The 12,770-nt window shown below is 45.9% G+C and overlaps 1 protein-coding gene across 1 annotated transcript in view; it reads left to right on the top strand.

The window, feature by feature from the left end:
- The window catches only part of LOC140396833 (phosphatidylethanolamine-binding protein 4), a 646,458-nt gene extending 636,980 nt beyond the window's left edge, over window positions 1-9,478 (top strand). The window contains exon 7 of the mRNA XM_072485589.1: window positions 7,296-9,478. Coding sequence (XP_072341690.1) covers window positions 7,296-7,387 — 92 coding nt within the window. The 3' untranslated portion in view covers window positions 7,388-9,478. The remainder of the gene's footprint in view (window positions 1-7,295) is intronic.
- Window positions 9,479-12,770: the final 3,292 nt, after the last annotated feature.

Raw genomic sequence — 12,770 nt, 5'->3', positions numbered from 1 at the left:
ATACTGTACTTTATTGGACAAAGAATGAAATAGCATGGCAAACAGCAACCCAGTGGGTAAAAAGGCTTGAACAGCGACTGCATCCTAATTCTCACCACTTAATCCCTGCATTAACAAATATAGAATTGGGGCCAATTGTCAGTGAGAAAGGCAACAGTAAACACAAAATCCGCTCAGAAAATGAGATTAAATAAAAATGTGTACTTGCACAGAACAAAGATATAAGAATGCCAGAAACAAACGGGGAAGAGATCCAGTTCACAGAAAGCCTATGCTGAACGCAGAAACCCTTGAAGGAATTTTTAATAAAATATGAGTTTGCATTTATTTAATACCTTTAACAAAGAAAAATGTTCCATGTTTTTCAAACTGGAGGCCTGTGACCAGCGGTGTGCCTCAGGGATCAGTGCTGGGTCCCCTGTTATTTGTTATTTATATTAATGATTTGGATGAGAATTTAGAAGGCATTGTTAGTAAGTTTGCAGATGACACCAAGATTGGTGGTACAGTGGATAGTGAAGAAGGTTATCTCGGATTGCAACGGGATCTTGACCAATTGGGCCAGTGGGCCGATGAATGGCAGATGGAGTTTAATTTGGATAAATGTGAGGTTATGCATTTTGGTAGATCAAATCAGGGCAGGGCCTACTCAGTTAATGGTAGGGAGTTGGGGAGAGTTACAGAACAATGAGATCTCGCGGTACAGGTTTGTAGCTCCTTGAAGGTGGAGTCGCAGGTGGACAGGGGGTGAAGAAAGCATTCAGCATGCTCGGTTTTATTGGTCAGAATATTGAATACAGGAGTTGGGACGTCTTGTTGAAGTTGTACAAGACATTCGTGAGGCCACACCTGGGATACTGTGTATCGTTCTGGTCACACTATTTTAGAAAGGATATTGTTAAACTAGAAAGAGTGCAGAAAAGATTTACTAGGATGCTTCCGGCCCTTGATGATTTGAGTTCTAAGGAAAGGCTGGATAGACTAGGACTGTTTTCCCTGGAGTGTAGGAGGCTTAGGGGTGATCTTATAGAGGTCTATAAAATAATGAAGGGCATAGATAAAGTAGATAGTCAACACCTTTTCCCAAAGGTAGCAGAGTTCAGAACTAGAGGGCATAGGTTTAAGGTGAGAGGGGAGAGATACAAAAGGGTCCAGAAGGGCAATTATTTCACACAGTGGGTGGAAAGTGTCTGGAATGAGCTGCCAGAGGCAGTAGTAGAGGCGGGGACAATTTTGTCCTTTAAAAAGAATTTTGACAGTTATATGGGTAAGATGGGTATAGAGGGATATGGGTCAAATGCGGGCAAATGGGACTAGCTTAGTGGGACAGGCGGCATGGACAAGTTGGGCCGAAGGGTCTGTTTCCATGCTGTCAAAGCTCTATGACAATGACTCTATGATAGTGTTTTTCAAACTTTTTTTGCCGGGACCCACATTTACCAACCGCGGACCTTCGGGACCCATGCCGGCCGACCTTCACGAGGCATGCCAGCTGACGTTAGCAACCCATGCCAGATGACCTTCGTCACATACCATTATTGCGTACCTTTAATGTGGCAGATGGGCCTGCTTGGTCCTCACGATATCTCTTGCTTCGTCGTTCAATGTTACATTTCAGCTAAGGACTTCAGCTGTCGATTTACGTTCTTGCTGCATGCTTTGAAAAAGATCAAGAGGTTTGTCCTTGTGCTCGCCATGCTTAGTCTTCGAATGCCTTTGAAGATTTGAGGTTTTTCAACTTGTCAGCACTTCCCTGCATATAACACACATGGGCTTTGCATCCTGATTTGCATTGGCACAATTAGCACCATACCTCAGGAGATCATCTTTACACTGCTTTGTTCCTGATTTCACTTTCTTCTCAATTGTTTGTTCACCAGAGGCTTTGGAGCCCGGAATACAGTTTGCACCAGCACTGCCTTGTCCTACCGTGGACTCTCCTGTGAAACTCTCTCCAGCAGATTTAATTGTGAGATCGTGTTTTCTTTGTATCTCTGGCCCTCTCTACCTTATTGCAAAATGACCCATCTTCAGTTCTTCTCACAGTCCTGTTGCTTGATTGCTGGCAGCTACATAACGGAGGAATCTCATCTCTATGATTTTGCAGCCAAAGCATTGACGTGCCGGCCACGCGACCTTCTCTCTGCCGCTGCCTCTGCCGCAAAGACTCATTGTTCATATTTAAAGGCCAGTCGCGGCCGACATTCTTTTTTTCACTTTCCAAATTGATGACTTTACTGCTCAAAAGTAAATTAACTTCAGTTGAACATGTGCAGCCTGACATTTACACACAAACTTTGTTTTAAATATATTCCCATTTCTTTAGAAATGTAACCAACTATAAAAAAAAGTACAATCTTGTTTTTACTTTACAAACTACAACTTTAGGGGAGATGAAGTAACTTGTCAAACACACACAATGTCACACTATCTCTTACTGGTTCCACTGCACTGCACTATCCAAACATCCAAGTCACCTTGTTGCTCCATTCTCACCAAAAGCTCGGACTTCCTGCTTTCCAGAGTGTGTCAGCACAAAGTGATGATTGTAGGTTTTTTCAAGTGTTCACATAGGTCAGCCCTATTGACTGGCCTCGGTTAATCAGTATTCCGACAAGCCTGGCCTGGCTTCCTCTCCCTATACCCACCCCAGTCACAGCCCACTTCCCGACCAGTACTTACTGTCGTTGGAGTGCAAACAGACGTTGTGCTGGCCAATGAACGGATTGACCAAGTAGCCACAGGCTGCATACTGCCGATTAATGGCGGGGATGAGCCGAGCATCACGCAAAGGACGAGCACCAGAGCGAAGCTCCAAGCTGGGGCCACCACTGTTAGCATCGCGTCCACGTGGACACCCGTCAACACCCCCCACCCCCCCCAACACTCTGCGCATGGTGACCAGCACACGGCCTAGCCTCGCACCGCCCGCTCCCTCAAACACCGCAACCAATCGGGTACTGTAGTTGGGAACTTCTTCCCGCGGTCGGGAACGACACAAATGATCGCTCCAAAACCCTCCCAACACCCACCCGCGGCCCACATGCGGGTCGCGACCTTGAGTTTGAAAAGACATGCTCTATGACACTGCACAATCAGACACAAATGGGCTCAAAGCCATCAAGGAGATATTAAGACAGGTGACGTGAAGCTTGGTTAAAGAGCTGTATTTTAAGGCATGTCTTAAAGAAGAGGGGTGAGATCTAATAGAGGAATTGTGTGGTCTTGACAACTGAAGTTCAGTGGTGGGGAGAATGAGGGTTCAGGGTTGAAAAAAGGGCAAAGGCAGAGCAGCCGCGAGATCAGGGTGAGCTTCAGGTGTGGAAGCAGGTAACAGAGACACAATGGATGAAGTCATAAGAAGAATTCATATTCAAGGCATTTGAGGATTGTGTAGGGCTCTGAGATTGTAAATACTGTGATTCACTCTGAATGGGATAGAATCAAAGGCAAATGGAGTTTGTGGTCAGGCTAAAAATTACACTTCTGATTTCCCTATATTTAATCAGAGGAAATCTTGGATATTGGAGCAACAGTCTGACAAGCTGGAAGCATCGAAAGGATCAAAGGAGACGAGGGAGAGCCAGATCTTGGTGTTATCAGCTGTTTGCATCAGATGTAGCCAGAGGTGAAGAAGAGGGATTCGAGGTTAACTTTGTTGATAATGGTATGAGGGCAGGAAGAGAAGCCATTGCCGATGATGCTCTAGCTTCGCTCCCAGAGCTAAGAGTGGAACCAAACAAGGACAATCCCACTAAATTGAGCAATGAAGGACTGGTGATAGAGGAGAATTATGTGATCATTTCTGTCAATCGTGTCAAAGCGATAATGCAGTACTTAGTACACGAATTGTCCCAAGCTAGGTTCACTGGTCCCAAATGGAGCAGAAGCCTTTTGCCACAGTTACCATCTGTAAACTCAGCTGACTTGTCTTTCTTAATATATATTAAACCCCCCCTCCCCCCATCTTATCCACCTTTCCTTAACCTTTCTCCTCTTTGCTTCCCCCTTCCCCTCCCCTCACATCTACAGTTCACCCTCTGATGTTAGTTTCCCTGCTGTTTGACCTTTCACATCTTTTGTTCTCTCTGGGGACTGCCATTAGCACTCTTTCCCCTTGGTTTCTGGGGCCATTAGCACCCGGTTTCCCTGGGTTTCTGTGGCTATGACTCATCTTTCATTCTCACTCCACAGTATAAATATTTCCCACTTTCTCTGTTAGCTTTGACAAAGAGTCATCGGACTCGAAACATTAGCTCTTTTCTCTCCCTACAGATGCTGACAGACCTGCTGAGATTTTCCAGCATTTTCTCTTTCGTATCAGATTCCAGCATCTGCAGTAATTTGCTTTTAACTCCGCTGACGTCAGGTCAAATTTCTGGATGCCGTCCATTTGCTGTGCCTGAAAAGAATGGGTATGACACTGGGCTCGGTCCATTTCTCTTGGTCCAGTTAGAGAGCCAAACTGCTTGCCTTTGGACTGTCAGAACCATGTCTAATAGCAGATTGGTTAAGTACAATAGGGAAAGCCTGCTGTCTAAAACAGCTGTTAGACCCTTGAGAATGCTAGCAAAGGACCAAAGACTGTTTTCAGGCTCAAACAGGGAATGTGTTTGTCCTGAACACAGCAGGCATTGGATCAGGATTAGCTGATCTCGATGTCACCTCACCAGCGACACTGCAGGAAGTGTTCACAATAAAATGTTGTTGTACGCCATCAATCCTGCCCAGTGCAAACCTGTGGTTATTGCAAATCGGGGTCCAGGCCGACGCACCCTCCACCTTGTACCTCCTCCATTGCCCCCAGATCCTCAGTGCCGCCACCACCACCGGGCTAGTGGAGTAATGGGCCGGCGAGAACGGCAGGGGTGCCATTATCAGTGCTCCCAAACTGATGCCTTTGCATGACGCCGCCTCCATCCGCTCCCATGCCGGCCCCTCCACACCACCTACTTCCTAATCATCGCTATATTCGCCGCCCAGTAGTAGTTGCAGACGTTTGGCAGCGCCAACCCACCCTCCCCCCAACTGCACTCCACCGAACAGGTGCCGGAATGTGGCGACTAGGGGCTTTTCACAGTAACTTCATTGAAGCCTACTTGTGACAATAAGCGATTTTCATTTCATTTTCTTCACTCGTGGGGTTTTATTCGCCCATACAAAGCCCAAAATAATCTTATTCACCCGCTCAAAAAAGGCTGTAGTGATGAAGATGGGGAGGCACCGGAAGTCAAACAAACATCTGGGGAGGACTGTAATTTTCACGGTCTGTCCCCTCCCCGCCAGCAAAAGCAAATCCTATCTTTTAAAGTCCCCCTCCATTTGCTCTACCGGACGGGTTAGGTTGAGCTTGTGTAATGTCTCCCATTTCCGAGCCACCTGTATTCCCAGGTAGCGAAAGGTCCTCTCTATCATCCTGAGCGGCAGCTCCTTCTGTCTCCTCTCCTGCCCCCTTGCCTGGATCACGAACAATTCACTTTTTCCCATGTTCAATTCATACCCCGAAAACCTGCCAAATTCCCCCAAGATCTGCAGAACCTTCCCCAACCCCTCCACAGGGTCCGAGATGTACAAGAGCAGATCGTCCGCATACAGCGAAACCCGGTGCTTCACCCCGCCCCCCGAACTAGCCCTGCCAATTCCTTGACGCTCTCAGCGCCATGGCCAGCGGCTCTATAGCCAGAGCGAACAGCAACGGGGAGAGGGGGCACCCCTGCCTCGTCCCTCGGTGTAGCTTAAAGTACCCCGACCTCAGCCGGTGCGTGCACACGCTTGCTACCGGCACCTGGTAGAGCAACCGCACCCAGTCAATAAAGCCCTCACCAAACCCAAACCTTCCCAGCGTCTCCCATAGATATTCCCACTCCACCCGGTCAAAGGTCTTCTCCGCGTCCATCGCCACCACCACCTCCGCCTCCTCTCCTTCTGAGGGCATCATAATTACATTTAAAAGCCTCCGGACGTTAGCATTGAGCTGTCTGCCCTTAACAAATCCAGTTTGGTCCTCCCTTATCACCCCGGGACACAGTCTTCTATTCTGGTGGCCAAAATCTTAGCCAGCAGCTTGGCATCTACGTTCAATAGCGATATCGGCCTCTCTGGCCCACATTGCTCCGGGTCCTTCTCTTGTTTAAGAATGAGTGAAATCAAGGCCTGCAACATCATTTGGGGGGAGGATCCCCCTCTCTCTGGCCTGGTTAAAGGTCCTCATCAGCAGCGGGCACAATACCTCTGAGAACTTGTAAAATTCTACTGGGTAACCGTCTGGCCCCGGAGCCTTGCCTGACTGCATGCCCTCCAGTCCTTTAACAATTTCCTCTGCCTCAATCGGGGCCTCCAGCCCCTCGACCAGGTCCTCCTCCACCCTCGGAAACCTCAAGTGATCCAGGAACTGCCTCATCCCTTCTGCTCCAGCCGGGGGTTCCGACTCATATAATTCGCTATAAATTTCTTTTAAAATGTCGTTCACCCCCCCTGGGTCCAAGACCATGTTACCCTCCCTATTCCTTACTCTCCCAATCTTCTTGGCCGCCTCTCTCTTCCTAAGCTGGTACGCCAGCATTTAAAAACACTTCTTAACGTGGGACCAAGGGGCGCAAGAGTGCTCTTCCAGCTCTGTGACAAATGCGTGGGCTACTGCTGGCCACTGCTCAGCCCCTTTTGATTCCCTCTCCCCCATGCACCTCCTCCACCACTGACACACCTTAGACCTTCAGCTGGAACAATAATGTTGAGTGAGGTAGGTTCCAGGTCTCGTGTCAGATTTATAATCGATACGAGGGTCGAAATGGACAAGAACCCAGTCGATCCCTTGTTCACTACTTGTAGCAAGATTATAAAGATGTACAGAAAGAATGTATTTCAATTCCACAAACAGCAATTGTAAGAAACCTGCCAATCATTGACAAACAGATAAGGATATGTTACATATAGTGTGAAGAATACAAGATAAAAAAATACAAGGTGGAAATTACACAGGTTGTCACAAGCATTGCTTTTCAATTTTTTCTGAAATCCAAGAGTACATTATCCCTGAATTATTCACTCTTGTCTGGAAATTCTTTTATACTTATAGCTTATGAACCTTCCAAATCTGCATACACAAACCTGATACAAGCAAATATTTACAAATCCCTCAGTCTGCTCGTTCTGATATAACCATGCATATATATATATATATACATATATATACAGGCACGTTGCACGCCTCAATAGATTACAGGTAATAGGATTCTATTGCAGTGTGTTAACATCAGCTCGATTTACACCAACGCTGCTTTATTTTTTTGGTTTAGGCTCTTGGGACTTGGATTCATTTGTGTCCAGGTTCAACCTGGGAAGCCCGGTGGCGTCAACCCAACTGATGACCCAGCACTTTGAAGACTGAAAGACAGAAAAGCTCAGCGTCGAAAGCTTTCAAAGAGCAACTTCAGCTTTGCATTACATTGGACTACCAGAAAAACTGCTTTGCTGCTTCGCTGACTGATACCAAGGCATGATGAGATGGATTTTTATTTTGTTTGCCTTCACAGGTCTTACAAAAACAAACATAATAAGGGATAACCCCTGTCTGTATCATGAGTGGAACTGAACCCTGAGAATTGAAAATATTCCATTGGCAATAATGGGAAGAGCTCAGTATAAATAATAAATGGCAACTGTTAAATCTATGATATCTAGATAGCTTTACTTCATCTCTTTTTATCAGCACTGTGCGAAGAAAGTAGATTGCGGTCTCTTTCAGAGATTTTTGAATCAAACAGGTCTCCTGTGGTCGGGCAGCTCTTCTGGCCAAATGTTTGTCCTATTTTTAAGAATCCCAGTGAAAAGAGCTTGAGTGTCAGGGGGCAGTCCTCACTTGATTCCGATCCAAGGCTCAATTCTGAGCATTTAATTCTGCTCTAATAGGTCTGGCCTTTGGTAATTTAGCTGTGATGTATTATTAGATTGCAAGGAAGTTGCAATGTCACGACGGTGTTTTGGGGAGAGGAAAGGGGTTAGGGCAAGACACAAAACAAAATCTGAATCACCCAAAATTACTCCCGAAATTTGAGAAGTGGCAAGCAGGTTCTTGGTTTTACTGTGTTCGTTTTATTGTGTTGGGTTTGGTTGTGCAATGAGTTCACTATTCAGACTGAGCACTATGGATGTGGATTTTCCTGTCTTTTCACCATAAAGTATTTATGATAATATTATCGCCTCACGACAAATGGCTAATTACATAGAATTGCAGAATTATTACACAGCAATGCCCTTCTTATCTATCCGTGAACCAAGGTGCCCCCCCCCACCCCCCCACCCCACCCCATGCCTGAGCGGATTCTCTTTATACGTGCTCTCAGTCCTTAATCAAATAATTTCCTTTACCAGTGTATGAACCAACCATGAATAAGGAAGACAATTTACCCTACCTCAGTGAATCAATTGAGAAGGACCCCACAGTTCTCCTGTTATGACATCTAATTTAGCTTCAAGCACCGCATCCATCCTACTTAGATCTGGATTCCTTTAGCTGATCATCCTTTAGGTGAAGAAGGTTTTCATGTCAATTCTCGTGCAATTACTGTCACAATTTAAAAATAAACTGGATTTATCTCTTCCATTCCCTTGACCGTGCTGCACCTTCATAAGATCACCTTCAAGATGCCTCCATCCTAGGATCAAATGTTGATGTGGGTGGCACAGTGGTGCAGTGGTTAGCACTGCTGCCGCACGGTGCTGAGGACCCTGGTTCGATCCCAGCCCCGGGTCACTGTCCGTGTGGAGTTTGCACCCATGCAACCCAAAGATGTGCAGGGTAGGTGGATTGGTCACTCTAAATTGCCCCTTAATTGGAAAATAAAAATTGGATACTCTAAATTTATTTTTAAAAGGATCAAAAGCTGACATTACTCCCTTCTTGAGCAACATTCGCACATTTCAGTTCTTTTTTCCAGCCAAAAATTTGCTTCTTTGTGACTCTGGGCTCATGATTAACCGGCTTGAGTCTCAGTGATGGGTTATCTCCAGACTCAGTCACATGATGGGTGCCTGAACTGGGAGTGCCACACTGCCTCCTGTTTCTTCGACCAGTTCAATAATCAAATTTGAAAGTTCTTTTCTTAAGGAAAGATGGATTTGAGGCTGTGCAAAGAGTTAGCCATTTGTTTTACAAATCACAATTTTCTCATCCGAAGACTAACTATTTTGAATGTTGAGTGACAATTGAGCATCATTTCTTTTCCAAGTGTTAAAATTTAGGGATTAAATTAAGATTGATGAGTTTTGAATTATCCATTGGCTTGAATTAATTTTTGTGAAAAGGTTGACAGAGGAAAACTGTGCTATCAATATCCTATCTAGTGTATCAAACACTGAACCGCTGTTCGCTTTATCCTCATCACAGCATTTCATTTTAATTCACCTTTTTCCTTCTGTGTCTCTTTCTGCAGTTTGAGAATCACAACAATAAATAAAATGCAACTTGACAAAGTGAAAATGTATCAAACATGTTCATCGTAAAGTCTTAACTAAATCTTCTCTGCATTTGCCATTCCATGACCTAGATATTTACTTCTGAATTAGCTTGGTTTATTGGTGGGACTTGAACATTGCATGTGATGTAACTTGTATTTGATCTTTCAACATATTATGAAGTGCATCAAAGACAAAGAACTCTTTCATCTCTCTGTTAAATTTATATTTAACATTTGTATCCCCATAGAGACCACCATTTGAAATCTCTACTTCTGGATTTTCAATATGATTGCTGATAAGGCCAATCTTCTAGCGTGTAAAGCCATACGAATCCCAATGTATATATTGACCATTGAAGGTAGGCCTGCAGCAGACAATAATGGAGACCCCATTTGTGAATTTCTCAACTGGCATGTGGAGGAAAGGAGAGTGTGTTAACTATAGGCGCCATTCAGCAGCCTCGTCACACCCGCCTTGGTGTCGGGGCAAGGCTGTTGACTCTCGCAAGACGTTGGGATCTGGATCTCGCTCTCATTAAGCTCATGTAAATCTGAGTTTGAGGTATTCTGATACCCGGGACCTAACGGTAGCACCGGGGAGACCTCGCTATGGTGCCGTTTAGTGCTGGTTTCCACAAACATGGACCAGTCATAATGACACCTGGGGGTCTTCCTGGCCATTAGAGACTCCTGTGTGATCGGGGACAGGGCAGGGTGGTACCCAGGCACCTTGGCACAGCCGGCTTGGCACCCTGCTGCCCTGGCACCACCAGGGTGCCCAGATGGTGGCTCTGCCATGGTGGCAGTTCCTGGTTACCAGGTGGGTGCTGCCAGGGATGGGGCCTTGGCCCAGGAGGAGGGGGGGGGAATAGGTGATCCTGGGGGCCTCCCTGTGGTTTTAGGGGGAGAGGGGTGTCGAAAACAGGAGGGAGGGGGGAGCTGAAAGACGGGTGGGGGAAAAGATCGGGTCGCCTTCCAAAATGGAGTCCCAATCTGTGGGGAGCCTTTCCCGCTAGGCCAAGTGCGGCCTTGGCGGGGAGAACCTCCCTGAGTTCAATAAATACCCTGGCAAAGTGCCATTGAACAGTGGGGCCTTTCTCAGCTCGGCAGCCCAAAACCAGACATAGAATCTTTACGATTGAATCACGCCCTATAGCTACGATTGTTCAATGTGATCCTACGATTAGTCAGCACCTGTTCAATAACTGGAATACCCACATAGTTACACAAACAGTCAATTCAAGACAACAAGTGGAGCTCGTACATTTACACTTGTGGGAAGCAGTATACATTCACAGGCACGAAACCGTTCTCTTCAAACAAAAGGAATATCTTCAAGCCTTGCACCTTTTATAAATTACTCTCTCCATGGCAATGCCTTAGCCAATCAGCGTTGGATCTGCCGACCAATCAGCACTCTTTTCTCATGTGGTATAACTTGTTGCGATAGTTTGAAATTTGTCGTTCTTGCTCTCGCCCTGATGGGAGCATGATGACAAGATTGAACAATGTGACCCTCTTTTCCGCAGTGTTCAAGATCAGTAATCACCAACTCCATCAAACAGCATTTTTAAAAAACAGCTATTTGTTTATCGATATCTCACCACACAGTCTGAATCAAGAGTGGTTGAGGACTCGCTGTGCCAACCCCCGAGGCTCATTCTGTATCTGCACAAATGGTCTGAGAAACTTACCCTTGTGTTTTAAAACGGATCAGACACACTGGCCTTCGGAGGGTGTGGGGAAGGCCAAAAACAACAAAGAATCTGGCAAGGCCAGAGATATGGAATTGTCGCTAAACTTAAGGGCAGAACCTTATTCACATTTTTTAGTCTTGTTTCATGTGCAACAGCTGGCAAAATTCACAGCCTGGCTGATGGAGAGCTGGAGGCTGTAACCAAGGCAGGTGGGAGGCTCTTGGATATGGACCCCTGTGACCGAGGTTTGGGGGTAAGTGAGTGTGACCAGGAGGGAGGAGCGAAGACCATAATCAGCAGGGGTGGGAAGAGAGGTGGTGTCATTAGGGGCTAGAAGACAGGTGATTGGGTCTGCGAGAGGCCGAAGGACCTTTTGAGGAGCTGGAGGCAGCAACGCTGCTCCACCTAGCCCACAAAGAGTGCTGAAAACAGTAAAACTGGCACTTCGGTACCTCCCCTTCATCGTTTGCTTTCTGGGTCCATGGGAAACCAGAACAGCAGCTTGTCAATTGAAGACCAATCTACCAATTGCACTGTGGAAGCCAAATTTAAATACGTTTATTAATTTTTAATTCATTAATGTACTGGTGAAACATTCAGCTTTGCGATAAAAGCATGGGGCACGTGTCAGGCATAACTCCTTAGCCACCCCACCCCACCCATCATGAAGGGTTCATACCGAGGCCATTGTTTGACTCCCATTTGTGGGTACCCCAACACGATGTGCTGCTGGTTACATTATTGGCAACAGCGCTGGGTTAGTATACCAATGTGGTTTGAGTTCCTGCAAAACAAAATCAAGAGAGTTAAAGGGCACATTTTCCTTGTGGGCAGATTTGAAATTTTCATATCTTGTGGGTTGATGTTTCTGCCTGACACAGCAGTGTTCAGGCTGCAAGAAGTATCGTTTACAAGTTGCAGAAGTTTATTAGTTACGAAACAGTCGACAGGCATATTTGTGCATTTATAGAAACTGCAAGGAATGCAGGAAAGGCAGTTACTATGTTGGTTTCAAAGGAAAATTAATCCCTCTACTCAGAAAATTCACTGGGGCAGGAGAGAAAGCTTTCCTCCTGCATTAGGTTCAGATCTGTATACCTCGGGAACAGAGTTGGTGTTCATTCAAATCAACTTGGGAAGGAAGAATATGGAGAATGGGCAATAAGTTAGAGTAGATAGCACCTGCTGAGGACCCGGTGCTAGCAACAAGCACACCCAAGGCTGTTTTCTCTTGGCCTGCCAAGCAGGAAGCTGATAAAGTTACCTGGTTCGATTTTTGGTCCAAAAGCACACACAGATTGCAATCCCCAAAGAAACGGTGGTAGGAAAAACTTTGCAAGGCAGCAGATGTGAAATATCTGACAATGGTACTTTCCTCACCCTTTGTACCGCTAAATACATCTAATATTCCCCAGATAGTTGGATTAGACTGCGAAGAGCAACCATTGAGGAGCTTCCAGTAGAAGAGAAAGGTGCCAGACCTCTTGCCAGGGACCACCATGGGAGATTCCGATCCAATGGATATACAGCACCATCCTTTATTGTCATCAGGTCTAACTTCCGCATCCTTCCACCACTTCCCACTTTTCCCCAAAAGGGGAAAAAAGTGTGTCTGAAG

The sequence above is a fragment of the Scyliorhinus torazame genome, chromosome 20 (assembly GCF_047496885.1).
Source record: "Scyliorhinus torazame isolate Kashiwa2021f chromosome 20, sScyTor2.1, whole genome shotgun sequence".
In the NCBI taxonomy this organism is placed as follows: Eukaryota; Metazoa; Chordata; class Chondrichthyes; order Carcharhiniformes; family Scyliorhinidae; genus Scyliorhinus; species Scyliorhinus torazame.
Note: the sequence above shows the minus strand (reverse complement) of the source record. Positions and strands in the feature narration are given on the sequence as shown.